At 45.5% G+C, this 16,440-nt stretch overlaps 1 protein-coding gene across 2 annotated transcripts in view; it reads right to left on the bottom strand.

Moving 5' to 3' along the window:
* Positions 1-1,003: 1,003 nt before the first annotated feature.
* Positions 1,004-16,440, bottom strand: part of GALNT15 (polypeptide N-acetylgalactosaminyltransferase 15) — a 42,521-nt gene continuing 27,084 nt past the window's right edge. The window contains exons 5-10 of one of the 2 annotated variants that reach the window (XM_047737506.1): positions 15,912-16,029; positions 13,700-13,894; positions 10,955-11,086; positions 10,493-10,597; positions 5,311-5,454; positions 1,004-3,035 (exon numbers count right to left, since the gene is read on the bottom strand). In XM_047737506.1, the coding sequence (XP_047593462.1) occupies positions 2,892-3,035; positions 5,311-5,454; positions 10,493-10,597; positions 10,955-11,086; positions 13,700-13,894; positions 15,912-16,029 (838 nt within the window). In that variant the 3' untranslated portion in view covers positions 1,004-2,891. The remainder of the gene's footprint in view (positions 3,036-5,310; positions 5,455-10,492; positions 10,598-10,954; positions 11,087-13,699; positions 13,895-15,911; positions 16,030-16,440) is intronic. The other variant, XM_047737516.1, reaches the window with a different exon arrangement.

The following is a 16,440-nucleotide window of genomic DNA, read 5'->3' as shown; positions in this document are numbered from 1 at the left end:
GAGACAAAAAAAAAGAGGGAAGCTGAGGACAAGATAAGGAAAGTGAAGAGATCATAACATAACCACAGGCCAAGCAGCAAAAAAACCAAGAAAGATAAAGAACTCTCCTGGTCGAAAGAGTAGAACTAGTAGACAGAATGAGAAAAGAGGAAAAGTGTTGATGGAGAGAGGAAAAGGAATTACACTGAGCAAGGTGTGTTGTCTTATATCATACAGGAGCAAATCATCCTGCCATGTGGATTCAAACAGAGCTCGATGAGAAGCAAAGAATAAATAGTCCAAGAACTGGTCTGGTGGCCATTCTCTTAGTTCCAAGTAGCAACAGACTGCTGTTCACTGCTTAGAAAGTGACCTACAGACCAGCATCAGCATCCCCTGGGAGCTCATTAGGAAGGCAGAATCTCAGGTCCCACCCCAGACCTACTAAATTAGAATCTGAGTCTTAATATAATCCCCACATGATCTGTGAATACAGTGAAATTTGAGGAGCACTGGATTGAGCCAAAATATTATGGCATGTCTCATGGACTCTGAGGACAGGGATCTAGCAAGACCTCAAGAACAAAACAGAACCATCAACCTGAATACAATCAAGATGCTCCATTGATCTCTTACCTCTACTGCTGAACAATAAAGTCCAATCATAAAAGTGAAGATCAAATTCTTGGGAATCAAATCTTTCAACTGCCAGGTTTCTCTACTTTTAAAAATGATCGTGTGGATAAAATCAAAGCAGAGTCCACAGAGAACAGAATTTGAACACTTGGTTACACTATGAGGAGAAGGTTGAATGTCTTTTTGAACTAAATGGAGACATCTGTTTTGTTTAAATTAAGGATTTGTAAGTACCAGCTAGGGACTGAGTTGACAGCCATTTTTATAATAAAGTAATAAATCATGGGGATGGTTAAGGAAGCAAGGAACCCTACATTCTTGCTTTATTCAACCAATTAAGCAATAAGCCATCTGGGTCCTTTTAATAATTACTGTCAAACACAACTTAGACAATTGAATTCAGCCTTTTATTTAATTATATTAATTTATTCCAGCAACTTCAAATACTCACAATGCCAATAATTAAGTTTATTTAAAAAAATAGAGGTCTTGTTTAATTTTTAGTTTGCAACTATTAATACCATTTACAAGGTTGCTGTCTGAGAATTTTTAGCTCCATCTCAGCCTCAGGATGTTAGAGGAATTTGTTTTAAATATAAACATGTCTGAAGGAAGAAGACAGTGGCTAAAATCTCTTCTCTCAATGGGATGATCAGTCTATCCAGATCAGCACTGTCCAATAGAACTATCTGCTGTGATAGAATGTTCTATGTCTGTGCTCTCCAGTACAGTAGTCACTAGGCATGGGCAGCTATTAAGCCCTAGACATGTGACCAGTACAACTGAAGAACTGAGTCTAATTTTTTTATTTTTAATGAATTTACATTTAAATAGCCACATGCGGCTAATGGCTACTGTGGACAGCACAAGTCTGGAGTGCATTCTGAGGAAGGAGAAATGCAGTGGGCCATTGACTTAAGCTGATGGAAAAAGAATACATAATTATAATAGGCATTGTTTAGTAACCATCATGTCCTACCTAGTTTTTCTTTTTTGAAACACACTGACTTCTGAGATAGCCCAGAGGAGATCAAGATCTTTGAAGGGAGGTTTCTAAGCTGACCCTAGGGAGAGCGAACTCTCCTCGGAGGAGAAATAGGCATAAATGGTGTCTTCCTAACAGCAGAACCAAGCCCACTCAACAGCTCCTTATGTCCGAACTAGGTAGGCCAGGTCACAGCAAGGAGAGCCATTCAGGTCTTGCTAGCACTGGATCTGCTCTATTGGAGGCATGTTCATGTTCCTTGCCCAGCTGTGATCATTCAACCCGCAGGCACATATGGGGGTCCCAGGCTAAGAAATGGCCACGTTAGTCCTAATGGACATTAATACCCAACTCTGGTTCCTTTCATATGAATTTTGGCTCAAATGCAGGCATTTCCCTACTAGCAAGCTTGCCTTTTTGTGGAGGTTGCTATTTCTGATCCAGTCCATGCAAACCCTATAACCGGGCATCAGGAGAGTTTCTCAACTTCGTTATTGGGAATGCTCAGTCTGAGCTGACCCTTCCAATACCAACGACTAAAGAGAAATACATTGCACAAGATTCTGGTTGGGGTTAACCAAGGTAAAGAAGGGCTAGGGCAGGGTTAATGGAGGTAGAAAGTATGGAGGAAATTCTCATTTATATGAAAACATCCTATTCCAGGTCCGCTGGCTCTTTCCAGCTGCCAGGCTGAGCTGGAAAATTAAGTCAAAGCTCTTCCATCTCTCTTCAACCCAATTCTTTGCTCAGTGGCTTCTCTTCCTTCTTCTATGGCTTAGCCAGTGAACATGGAATTTGTCCTAATGAGCTTAATCCAAAATTCTGGAAACTTCAGGCCTTTACAACCTCTTCACACTTTAATTTTCATTGTTGGCTACACAGATGATCCAAAGTAAGGCTATTTGCAAAAAATTTATCGATTGGATTTATGTATCCTTGGAGGTGTTACCTGAGACTGTCCATGCCTCTTTCCTTTATGAGAGATAAAAGCAATTATCAAGTGCTCAATAGAAAAAAAAATCTTATGTACTATGTAATGACCATCTACCAGTGATGAAGACAATGAGACAATGAATCCTCTTTTTTCTTTTTCTAAAACAGCCAGCAGTCAATGCAATAAGGTGCAAGAAGGAAAGACTTTCTATATTCATTCACAGAGCTTTCTTCTCTACTATCACCAGGAGTACAAACACAAAAGGATCTGCTTCATGAAATATACATGCTCTTGTAACTCTCTTGGGGCCGAATTGTGATGACTCAGCTTCTCTATTCCCTCTGACACTGGCATTCATCATTTATCCACACTGCTGACATTGTCAAATCGCCACAGCTGGCTGGCTTTTCCATCACACTGGCGCAGGTACAAATCTTTACTGTTTTCCTGCACCACAGCTTCCATGCATTTCCCAGAAAGAATGTGGACAATCATTCCATTCTGAAAAGAGGGAAAAAAAAAGGAAAAGAAAAAGAAAAGAAAAGAAAAGAAAAAAGAAGAAGAAGAAGAAAAAAAAAGTCAGTTCCCAGCAATCAGTTGGCAAAGGATATTCCTAAGCTTTATGCTAATCATGATGAGACTCATAGAGGTGGTGCGAACTGGTCTGGTAAGGAACTGCAGTATGTTGGTTAACATAAAATATAATTTAGGTAGCCCTAAATAAAAATATCATTTGTAAGCTTGAGGTCATTAATTAAATTATCTTTATTGAGATTATATAATTGTGCTATTTTGGAGAGTTCTGGTTGGTAGCATGCCAGTATGTAGAGCATGTTTAGTCTATATACCTTACTGGTGACATTCACTGTTATCACTACTTGTACATTTTTTTTTTCGAAAACATTTAGTTTGGGGGTGCCTGGGTGGCTCAGTGGGTTAAGTCTCTGCCTTTGGCTCAGGTCATGATCTCAGGGTCTTGGGATTGAACCCTGCATCGGGCTCTCTGCTCAACAGGGAGTCTCCTTCTGCCTCCCTCTCTGCCTACTTGTGGTCTCTCTCTCTGTCAATAAATAAATAAAATCTTAAAAAAATTTTTTTTGGTTTGATCTCTGCCCCTTGTGAATCCTGCAATTTAGCACTTCTGCCACCAGGTTGCAGTAGAGAGTAAAGGCTCAAGGATACACAGAGGGCCAGTCAGTCAGGTTTGGAGGATGATGGCTGCTTCCTGCTCAAAATCCACCAGATTTGATATTGAATCCAGCCATCCCTTTTTCAACAACAACAAAAAAAGATTTCTTGTTGGAAAGTTAAACATTTAACCAACAAGGCTGATAATGTCCATTTGTGTGTTTGTTTTTTGTTTTTTTTTTTTAGATAAAATTCACAAATCACAATATTCCCTCTTTTCAAGTATACAACTTGATGGCTTTTAGTATACTCACAGAGTGTATGCAATCCTCCGTGTAAAAAGAAACCCACTATCCATTAACAATAACTTCCTGCCCCTCCCTCCTTATCCTGGAAATCACTAATTTGCTTTCTGTATTAATGGATTTATCTATTCTGGACATATCTTATAAATGAAGTCGTAGAATACATGGCCTTTTGTGATTGGCTTCTTTCACTGCATGATATCTTCAAGGGTCATCCATGTTGTAGCATAAATACACCTAATTTCTTTTTTTTTCTTTTCATTGTGGTAAAAACAGATAATATAAAAGTTACCATCTTAACCATTTTTAAGAGTAAAGTTTAGTAGTGTTAAGTATATTCACGTTGTTGTGAAACAGATATTCAGAACTTTTTCATCTTTCAAGACTAAAACTCTGTACCTATTAAACAACTCTCCCCTCCCCGCCCAGCCCCTGGTAACCACTATTTTACTTTCTGTTTTTATGAATTTGACTACTTTTGATACCTTATGTGGGTGGAATCGTACTGCATTTGTCCTTTGTGACACATTTATTTTACTTAGTGTGATGTCCTCCAGGTTCATCCATGCTGTGGCATGGGACAGAATTTCCTTTCCTTTTAAGGTTGAATAGTATTCCATTATATGTCTACCACATTTTGTTTATCCATTCATCCATCATTGAATGCTTGGGTTGCTTCTACCTCTTGGCTATTATAAATAGTACTATTACGAACAGTACTTCATTCCTTTTTATGGCTGAACGACAATACTTTAAATTTTAAAGTCTTAGTTTTTAATGTCTGAATTATACTGGGTGAATCTTACTCACTAATCTTTTCCTTATTATTTTAAAATGCTCTTTTTAAAACATATCTTATCCACAGGACTTGGTTAGAATGATCCTTTATGATCATTCATAATGGACCTTAACTTGGTTTCTAAGATGTCTTTGAGCATGTGTGAGTCCCGAGTTTTAGGTTCACTTGTCACCAAGTAGAGAAAGAAGGGCCATTCTATCGCTCCTAAAACCACATCTCTGAGGTAGCTGACTGCTTCTGTAATATGCTCTGTGGTCTTACTGGTGACCTGAACTAAGAAACTTCAAAAAGGGACTATCTCCTCTGTCTGCCATGGTCACAGTCAGAGCTTTACAGAGATGTGGCAAATCAGTACACTTCAAGGTCCTGGTGAACCAACTTTGCTGCAAGGTTGGCTTTACTTCCCTCTGAGGACTTAATGCTAAGTCACTAAGTTCAACAGCCGGGGCACTGGCTGGTATGGTAGTACTTGACCTCTTGGAAGACACTGGGACACCGTCCCAGCTGGAAACACTACTACACACTTCCCGAACAGATTACATACCTCTTGGAAGTCCCAGTACTGTTGATGGATGTCAGGGCCTTCCTCTGTGCAGTTCTGAAGAATCACCTGCTCTTGCCTGACAGCAAAGCACAGGTGCTGTGGGCTGCCAAAGTGGATCCCCTTCCTGCTGGTGTGCTTGAGGTGCTGGGACAGGGGAATGGTCATTAGCATAGCTAAAAGGAGATCTTCTCCAAAGCTGGAGATGCAGGAAGAAGAGCTCACCATAGAGCTGAGGTCCAGGGGTAATCTTTAGATTTTACGAGGGTCAGCAATACCATATCTCATAGTCAAATCTACACATACAATGCTAGACTACACTTAGCCTCTGAAATCTCCACATGCCACCTGCTGTTGCATTCATATTTATATGTTCTGGCATGTGTTCCCATTATTCTATTTCCTGCATCACAGATGAGGCCATAAAGAATGCTTGTGTTGTGGGAGTGCTCTGGAAGAGGAGCAGATGAGGAACACTCTTGGGGCCCAAGGGGATCTCTTTCTGGAGAGATCTGACCTGGCCTGTAACTAATTCTCCTGCTGTCTGTTGCATCTGCTGACTCTTGCTCACGGTCATTTTGTCCTCCCATTTTTTTTTTTTAAGATTTTATGTATTTGACAGAAATCACAAGTAGGCAGAGAGGCAGGCGGCGGGGCGGGGCTGGGGGGGGGCGGGAAGCAGGCTCCCTGCCAAGCAGAGACCTTATGCGGGCCTTGATCCCAGGACCCTGAGACCATGACCTGAGCGAAGGCAGTGGCTTAACCCACTGAGCCACCCAGGCGGCCCATCCTCCCATGTTTCATAGTATTGGATGTGCATGTCTTTGCAGAGGGGCTTTAACTGTAGGAAGCCTGTGTGGCCCAGCTGGAGAGCACTTTCCTAACAAAACCATTTTCTGTTCTGGCCAGGTGCAGCCTGAATGATTTTTTATATTAATTTTGTGGCTGAGAGACAAAGTGATCTGTGCATTCATGTGAGGTCTCATGCCTAGAAGAGTTCAACGTTTTGGGTTTAATATACTTGGTTTAGTGTTCTGTTGTTACTATCTTGAAATTCTTAATAATTGTTGAATGATGGATCCCCACATTTTCATTTTGCACTGGGACCCACGAATTAGGTAGCCAGTCCTGCTTAAGTATTCCCATACCACACATAAATTTGAACCCTAAACCCAAATTAGATGCAGATTTGTGGTTAAAAGAATTTTTTTTTTTAAGTTCCTTTCTCCTATACAAAGACCCTGTGGAGACAGACAAGTTTCCTTGTCATCTTCCTGGGGCAGTGGGTGGATTTTTCTATCAAACTTTTGGCAGATAGGTTACTCTTTGAAGGTCAAAGTTGGCTTTATGTAATGTCTCATTTCCAACTTCTCTTCTGTCACAGGCTATAGATAGGCTCTCATTAACTACTCTTACATGTAACTAATGACTTTGGATTCCCCAGTTTCCCTCACCTCAGGCAGGGAGCTTGGCCAATGCCATATGGCTCCATTTTCGGTTGCCTTCTGATTTTTGGCCCCTGGAGATTTCCCTTTGTTACAAATTCAGTTAGGTATGTATTTCTTCTTAATTTTTATATGGCATATCTAAGTGTTTTGAGGAGAAAGGCTTTCAGCTTATCTAGCTCATGACTTCGCTACATATCAAGTCCTTGCTAGTCCCCTCTTCCCCACCAAGAATCAGAACCCCCACAAAAGTGAACATTCTGGTGGCACACAGGAGACTGCATGATTCCCAACTGCAGAAGAGGAAATCAAGACTCGGAGGTGTTAAGAAGGCTTCTGATATCATGCAGCTAGAAAGTGGTGAGCTGTTTCTACCACATCACATGGCTTCCTCACTTAGCTTTATATCTATGTCCTCCTCCCCTGTGCCAGGGGTGAATGCATTTTGGTATGATCTGGAACACTGGTAAAGGGCAAAAGTGAAAGAGGCCACATGGATCCTGAGCGCCTGGTTCCACACGTGCCCTCCTGGTACAGGCCTTCCTCTGGGATCCCAGGGCCCACACTGCCAAGCCTGGCTTCATGGGTCCTCCCTGCAGGGCTGGACCCCAGACCCTCCAAGACATGTTCTGGAGTTTGCTCCCGGGCTCTTGGGGCCTTACTTGACTCATTTGTTCAATGATCAACTTGTACTTTGTTGTTTATTTTTAACAGAGGCCTTAAAGCAAAGGCCCCTGTCACAGGCTGAAAGAGATTTGGGGGAAAGCTAGGCTTTCTAGGTTCATCCAAGTTGTGAAATGAGTGGACCCACCAACCCTCAGCTAGCATCACTGAGGCTTCCCAACACCTTGGGAAGTTATTCTGTGATAGAAATTTGACAAGAATCTATACCATAAGATACAAAGAGACCTTTCCAATAACCAAGAGGCCTACATGCATGCTGGAATGACCCTGCAGCATCTAGAGTCTTCCCTGACTTAGTTACCTTCTTCTCTCCTCAGGCAATAACGGGCATAAAGTTTATCAGCCTCTGGGGTACCGCAGGAAGAGACATGGTTTTTCATTTTGACTCCTTCCTTTAGCTTCTGGAAGTTACGAACCAGGGGTTGTAGAGCCCATGGACCATAAGGGGCTTCAAGAGATCCATAAACCCTGATAATTTAAAAAAAAATTGTCCAGATGTGCTTATATGTGTTTTTTTCTGGGAAATTGTCCTTAGAATTCATCACCTTCTTAAAGGAACCATGTGACTTATAGTAAAGATTCTGACTCCAGGTGTGATGTCTGACCTCTCAGATTTCAAGCTCCACCCCCTTCGCCTTATCCCCTTCCTGCACTTCAGGGCAAGCTCATAAGAAATCCCAGTCCTGGTGTGCCTGGGTGACTCAGTGGGTTAAGCCTCTGCCTTCAGCTCAGGTCATGATCCCAGGGTCCTGGGATCGAGCCCCACATCAGGCTCTCTGCTCAGCGGGGAGCCTGCTTCCCACCCCCGCCCCCGCCTCCTCTCTCTCTGCCTGCCTCTCTGCCTAATTATGATCTCTGTCTGTCAAATAAATAAAATCTTTAAAAAATTTTTTTTCTTTAAAAAAAAAGAAAGAAAGAAATTCCAGTCCTTTCTTCTTTGGTGCTGGCAGGAAGTTCAAACCAGGTCAGCCCTGCTGGACCTGGGAACACTCACCTGGCCCATCCCCCGACCACATAAGCGCCAAAGCCAATTGCCACCTGCCTGGGAGCCTGCCCTGCTTTCTCTGAGAAAGTCTCATGATGCTTTCCATTCTGTCCTGTTGCATGTGTGGAGTCATCAGTCTCCAGATCGGAACCAGATTTGGAGTCAAGGGTTGATCTGCCCCCATGGGGCAACCGCCATATATGACCTAAAAAGGTTAAGAACCACAGGTGGGGAATGGACAAGCCACTGGATTGACCCATCCTTACTAGGCCTAGATTTTAACCAGGCGCCACCTGGATTTCTCAGTGTTGATTTCAGACAGTCTGCCCTGAGGTGAGCCATCTCTATCCAAGAACAGGAGCTCTGGCTCTGGGAGGGGCCTCTCCCTGTGGCAGGGTGCCTGTTGGGCATGTTCAGCCTTTCTCTTCAGCTGCCCTTTGGGCCATAAGCTTCTGCTGTTGCCAAGGCAGCCCCATCTTTGTCAGGTCCTGCCAGGGCCAGCTGTGCTGCAGAGTGGGGCCTCGGGGGAAAGCCATGCTTTTTTTCTGTCTTCACTGAAGCCTCTTGTCCCCTCCCCAAACAAGGTATCAGAGCACTGCATTGGAGAGGGGTCCTACCAACCTGGGCATCCCTGCAGAGCTCCTGTGTTATACCCCTCTGCTCCCGAGGGACATTTGTACGCTCTGCTTTCCTTCTGAGCATGCAGGAAAAGGCTTCCTCCCTGTGGGAGGCATTTCACAGACTAAATTGCTCTGTGCTTGGGAAATGTCCTGAATGAGGCCAATGTTGAACCCAGGAGCCAATGGCTCCATCTGTGTGTAAGCCTTCCTCTGGCAAGTGGAGCAGATGGTCACCTGAGGCCATGAGGCCTGTCTGCCCCAAAATCAGCCCTCCTACTCTGCTTCACACAGACACACAGACACATGCGTGTGCACACACACGTGTGCAGAGACACCCACACAGAAACACAGACACACACACACCAGATTCCTGTGGTGCCCGAAAAATCCCCCCTTTGTGCACTCTGGCTCCCATAGAGCCACATTACATTCCTGAAAGCCACAGCACACCTGCGTGGGGGCCTCAGAATCAGGGGACTGAGAAAAGCCTGTAACCGTGAGTCATGGGTTTGAGGCACCACCGCAAATGGAGAACACTTTCTGGGCTCCCCTCGCCTCCTCAGTGCTTCTGTGTCTGCACAACCCACTTGGGTGACCCACTTTCCCTGTCTCTGGTCCTAGTTGGCTGAAGATCTCTGGCTGGTCCACATGTTTCTGCCCACGTCCCGACGGAAATGTATGTGCACGTGGTGGTTTTCTTTGACCTCTGATTATAGATGTTTAATTTAAATGAGGAGATTCTCCATAAACCCTGGGTTTCAAATGTCTTTTAAAATTTGGGGGTGGGACACCTGGGTGGCTCAGTTGGTTAAGCATCTGCCTTTGGCTCAGGTCATGATCCCAGGGTCTTAGGATCAAGTCCCACAACAGGCTCCCTGCGCAGCGGGAAGCCTGCTTCTCCTTGCGCCTCTGCCTGCTGCTCCCCCAGCCTGTGCTCTCTCTCTCTCTCTCTCTCTCTCTGATAAATAAATAAATAAATCTTAAAAAAAAAAAAAAGGATGTGATCTCATATGTTGAGCCCACTTTCATACTGAAGAGAAGACATCTGTTGGGAAAGGTACCACGTGCTTTCAAATGGGCATGAGCTCCTCAGGCCCAGCAGCCTCCACCCAGCTCACTGTGCTCACCCCCTTTCCCTGCCTGACCCTGGGCATATCTGAGCTTGTAACCCCCAGGCTGGTCACTCTCTGAGCCTCAGTTTCCTCATCTGCTCGATAAAAACATCAGCCAGATAGTCTCCGTTTCCCTCAAGCCCAGATATATGTCTTCTCTGATGATGGCCCATGTTTGTGCTTGTGCCTGGGGGCAGGGTAGGCAGAGTCAGACAAGTCAGAGGAGCGGGGGACATGGGACCACTGAAAGGAGGTGCCCCAAAGGGAAGCGAGGAGCATCCCAGGAAGACCATTCTCAGGTCATCCCTTGCTGTGACCCTGAGAATTCTGATTACCCACCTGCTGCTGCCGGCTGTCACTGCAAGGAGCTAGCCTCATGGCGCAGCCCAGGATGTCCCCTTCCGCCTGGCAATCTACACAGAAGCCAAGTCCAGTGTTGTGGAGCTGAAAGTGGACACCCATACAGAAGTGAACCCCAACATCCACTGTAAAGACACCCTCTGTCAGGCGCCATTCCTCTCCTCTCTCTCCCCAGTGTAGCTCATGGGGTCAGGTTCAGACCCAAAATGAGCAACGTCAAGCTGAAGCCTCTAATCCCAAGGGACAGGAGGCAGGCCACACGTGTCACGAAGAAGGACCCTGAGACAGGTTTCATGGCAACCAGTCACCTCCCTCGGGGCAGGCACGAAAGCCTCTGGGGCCCCATGGACTTCGGGACTGTGTGGCCAGGGTTCAGTTTCTGTCTTAGGAGGCTGCCCACCCCCTCTCCTTCCTATTCATCCTCCCCAGGTCATGCCTTGCCTTTCCAGAGAACCTGGGCCTGCACTCCGATGGGTACAGCTCAGGGTAGATGTTGGCCAGAAACCAGTGGAACATCCGACAGCCCAGCCTCCTTTGCAGCTGCAGGCGTTCTGTGCAGTCTGGCTTCTCGGTCTGAGAAAGACACGGGCAGTGAGATGGGGAAGAAGCCTGCTGTTCGCCACCATTCATGCATGGGGGAAGGACAGAGGTGATTGAGGAAGTGGGACAGAGAGAGGGGACCAAGGCCATGGATCCCCAGGGCTGCAGACAAGGGGGAAGCTCATGTGTTGGAAGAAGAGGTTTAAAAGGGACAGAATAGGATGGATGCTCCCTAAAGAGAGTTGTGGAACCAGCAATGTGGGTGTGAGGTCACTCTCTCCCCATAATCCCTCACATTTTCGGTCAACAGAGACCATTATGCCGGAGCTCTAAGGACTTTTCTGTGGAAGCTGGCAAAATGGTGGGGCTTTGCTGGTGTGGTGCAGCACTAGAATGAGCCTTATGGAGGCAGGAAATGGCCCAAAGGCCACTCAGATGAAATAAGCTGGGAAATTGTGGGGTGCAGTGGAGACAAGGCAAGTTTACTTTTCTTCCCCTCTAAGTGCCCAATCTCTTCCATTAATGAATCATTCCTTTGGGTGATGCTATCCGCTTTCCTTGAGATTTTCCTTTATAATACAGTTGTCCTGGAATGATTATCAGGTAAGTCCTTAACACTTTAGTATAAATTTACCTATTTGGCTATATTGATAAGATCTGAGAAAACCTGCCCATACATTTGGTACTAAGTCCTGGTTTAGGGAAGACAGGGGTGCTAAGGAGTGGTTAGAAAGATCAAAAACAAAAACAAAAGTGGGGGGGCACCCGGGTGGCTCAGTTGGTTAAGCATCCAACTCTTGATCTCGGCTTGGGTCTTAATCTCAGAGTCACGAGTTCAAGCCCCACTTTGGGCTCCATACAGGGCATGGAGCCTACTTAATAAGAGAGAGAGAGAGAGAGAGAGAATATTTCCTGGGGTGAGGAGAAGAAAGGAGAGAGGTCTGGAATAAGAAGTCCATTTCAGAGTTCCAGCCTGATGGCCTCTAGGCTGCCAACTAGACACTGGGCTAACAGACTGTATGAAGTGAGTTTGGTTTGATTCGGCTTCCTCCTTCTTTACTCCTCAGATGGAAACGTTGGAAGGAGTAAGGCCTGAATCCTCCATGCTGAAATGCTCTCGGTATTCTCCTTAAATTGCGATCCAGAGCACCCAGCTCAGAAATGCCCAAGGAGATTGTTAAAAATGCAGATTCCTTGGCCCTAAGCACAACATTATGATTCAGTAGGTAGGGGCAGCACTCCAGGAATCTGCATTTTAATCATCTCTCCCGGTGAGTTTCAGCCACAGGAAGTTTGAGAACAACTTCTCTGAGGCAGGAATGTCTTGCTCACTCAGCATTTGTACCTACCATTAAACAAAGAGATCTATTACTCTTTCACCTAGGAAATCAATATAAGCTTTTTTATCATTTCTTGGCATTCTGAGTGTTTGCTTAAGACCCCGCCAGCCACGCCTTAGGGTTGGACTTTGCTCCCAGAGCAGGAACATTCCTTCATGCACATCCCATCCCCTTAACCTTTCCTGGTAATGAAACAAACTGGCAAATCTACCCTGTCCTTGTCTGACCTCCAATGAGGAGGCATGCTGACAATGAACTTGTCCTTCTGTACAACCTTGCCTGAGAAGAAAAAACAAGACAATATTAACTCTTCCAACAGTGAAACCCTGGCCTTGTCTCTTGGGTGCCCAGAATTTCTGCATCTCAAAATCCACGTGAGGGTTTTGCAGGTGGAGTGGGAGAGGGGAAGGAAGGATAGAAATTGTAGAGCGAAATTAATTTTTAATTATTTAAATTTAAAGTTAAATGCCTCTGCCTTCAGGGAGGCAGTGATATTCTTAACATCTCGACACTGACGTCAGCAACAGGACATTTCCAAAACAGGAATTAATAGGAATGCTCAACAAGGTTGAACAAAAAAGGTCTTCTCATTTACCAGTAGGAGGTGCCATTGTCCTTGTGAAAGTCATCAGATGAACAGATGGGGGAGATCTGTGGCTCAGAGAATAAGAGAACACCCAACAGTGTAGGCTGGCAAGGGGCTTGTGGGAATTGTCCCAGGACCTTTATGGGTCCAAGACATTTGTGGGTCTAAATCTTACCTTTGGAGCCCCTACTCCCAGCAAACATCAGTGGGAACGCACATCTCACGTTGAATAGTGTGTATGTGTCAGCCCACAAGAATTGAGCTGAATGGCAGCTGAAAAAGCACTGCTTACGGACATTTAATTAAATGTTTAAATTTTAATTTTTCTGTGATTTGTTTTAGATCTTTTCTGTTTATTTTTATACTTTATTTGTTTCTTGTCTTGGATAATTTCATAGCCTTGAGCACTTTGCCCAGGATGAAAGGGCCCTCTGAGACCTGTTACTGTTTTTTCCTGCCCAATCTGTCCTCTGCTCCCAGTGTCCTATGCCACTTCCCATAGATGTCATCCCACGGACATCTCTCCTGGTGGGCTCCAGGCCAAGACCAGCTGGGAGGCTCTGATTCCTGGAAGAAATGCTTGGGAGAGATGGACAGCCCTGCCTGGTAGAAGAGCCCCTTAAGAGGGGCAACTTAAGGGAAGCACAAGCCAAAAGCTTTTATTTTCCCCTCCAGACTAGAGGGAGAGGTCCAGAAGCCCCTGCCAGGATCTCTCCTTACCTTGCTCAAGGAGAAGGCCTCTGGGCTCTGCCTGTAGAAGGTCTCTTTGAAAGAGCCCAGCCAAGTCTCAGCAATGCGAACCTTGTTCCGCAGAGTGGCCCCCTGATCAACGGGGGAGTGGGTTTCCCGATTCCGGTAGATGTGTCCCACCCGAGAGCAGGGGAGGATTTCAACGGAGCCACCACAGAGCCAGACCTGCCAGAAAAGGAGAAAAATAAACATCTGAACACTATTCCAAGTTCACGGGAAGTGAAGGATCCAGGGGCTGGCAAAATGCACAAGAAATCAGGAGTGCGAAACGGGAAAGAGAATTCTAATCCTCGGGGTGCCACAGAGTTTCTGGGTCTGGGAGTTCTGGGCTGGGGAGAGACAGGGTGGGAAGAATGGGTCCAGCTGTCCTGGGACAGAGCCAGTGGAGTAAGGGGGCCACATCCACACAGCAACCTGAACATGTCCTTCCCCTGAAGCACACCCACACATTTAGAGCTGCTAGACATGTGGTTAGTATCTCTGTTCCCCAAAGCTGCTTCCTCAGGGAATAAGGGGTCCCTAGTGGTCAGAGAATTTCTCAAAGCTTGTGATGTCCTCTGTTGCAAAGGCACCAGAGCCATTTATGTGGAGATCAAAGCAAGCTTTCCTTAAACATAGTCAGTCTCCCCTTTTTCAAGAAGGTTCTCACTATTCTCCACTAACCTTCCTGCCTATTCCCACAGGCCTGGAATTCATTTGACAGGAAGCCTTTCATGTCATCCTTAGGGATAAAGAGGAAAAACGAAAACGTTCCTAGCATAGGCAGCATATGAACTGGAACACACCAAAGATGGGGTTCCCAAACTATATGCCAAGGTACCCCAAAGGTGCTCCAGCAACCTCAAAGGGCCTCAAAGGGGTATTTTAAGTGTTTGAGAGAAATGTAGTAACATCTGTCAGATGTTCTGCAAATGACAAGCTTGAGGTAATTCATGGTTTCAACATTAGATGGCTGCACTTTGTATAATAAACATCTCTACTAGGTTGGGCTTTCAGTGGTTGCTGTGATGAAAAAGCCAGTATCATGTTAAAATTGACATGGAGCAGGAAATGAGGGTGGTCGGGTCTGATCTGATTCCGAGGTTCAAGGAGCTGTGTGGTTCCCAATGGGTGCTGAATTTTTAGGACAAATACTTATTTTTTGGAGCTACAGTAGTTCCCTCTTATCCATGGGAGATATGTTCAAGACCCGTTGTAGATGCCTGAAATCACCGATAGTTCTGGATTCTCTGTATACTATGTCTTTTCTTAGACATACATACATACGTACCCGTGATAAAGCTTCATTTATAAATTAGGCACAGAAGGAGATTAACAACAATAATAAAATAGAACAATATAATGATATACTGTAATAAAAGTTACATGAATGTGGTGTCTTTCTCTCAAAATATCTTCCTCTTTTTTTTTTTTTTTAAGATTTTATTTATTTATTTGACAGAAAGTAAAGGAGAGAGATAGAGATTAGAGAAAGCACGAGCACGGGCAGCAGGAGAAGGAGATGCAGGCTCTCCTCTGAGCAGGGAGCCTGATGCGCGACTCCATCCCAGGACCCTGAGATCATGACCTGAGCCGAAGGCAGATGCTCAACCAACTGAGCCACTCAGGTGCCCCTTTCAAAATATCTTCTTATAGGGTACCCGCCCTTCTTGTGATGCTGCAAAATGATAAAATGTCCCTGTGATGAGATGGAATGAGAGAAATGTGGCAGACACTGTGACTTGGCGTTCGGCTACCACCAACCTGACGATACCTCAGAAGGACAATCGTCTGCTTCTGATCTTGGCTGACCATGGGCAAATGAAACCATGGATAAGGGACCACTGTACTTAGGGCACAGAACTTTCTGGCATTGGTTTGGGCCTATGGGTGCTGCGAATAATGACGGGGCCGTGCAAAGAGAATGTACGGGAATCCCTGTGTGACAGTATTCTTGGCTGATACCATGCCCTTTCCTACAGGCAGGTTTCCTAGCTGGCTTCATGAGGGAAGCTGGGGGCACAGTCTAGGTAGGGCATGAGACAGATGGGAAGGGGAGATTTGACATACCCCATTTCATGATTTTACACTTTGCCTGCAGCCTTTGACCTGACCAGGAGCATTTCTAATGGCTGCCCCCAAGCTGGGGCCTTACCCACTACTCAACAGAAGCCCCTGGCTCCTCCCTTGGTCCAGGACATACCTTGAGAGACAGCTCGAGGTTTTCGCCACCCTGCAGAGACATGAGAGGGTCATACGCTCCAGTGTTTTGGAAGTAATGTCTGTCGATGGCCACAACCCCGCTGGGCACCACGGGGCTCCTGGGCAGAGAGAAAATGGAACAGACGGCAGTTCAGAACCCTGAGCGTATCAGGAAGGCTTATCCTGCAGGAGCTCTAGTGGCCAAGAGAGTGGGCTACAGGCCCAGATAGACCTCGATGCTTTTAACTGCAAGACCAGAGCCAAGCAACCACGTCAAAAATCCCAGCATTTTATGAGAAGGGAGCTATGGTTGCCTGGACCCTTTATACCTCCTAAAGGGAGAGCCATGGCGCTGTACCCAAGGCTCCCCTGACCTCTGGCTTGAGTGCCTCTAGAGAGACCTTTGGGAAGAAGGTCTTGGTTCACATAATATACGCTAAGACAGGTAGCACCAGGCCTGCACAAAGGGAAACAGGATTTTTCTTCCCACATCCCAAGGTGGGACTTGGGCAGATACTAAGAGGAGGGCA

Source organism: Lutra lutra, chromosome 1 (assembly GCF_902655055.1).
Source record: "Lutra lutra chromosome 1, mLutLut1.2, whole genome shotgun sequence".
Taxonomy (NCBI): Eukaryota; Metazoa; Chordata; class Mammalia; order Carnivora; family Mustelidae; genus Lutra; species Lutra lutra.
Note: the sequence above shows the minus strand (reverse complement) of the source record. Positions and strands in the feature narration are given on the sequence as shown.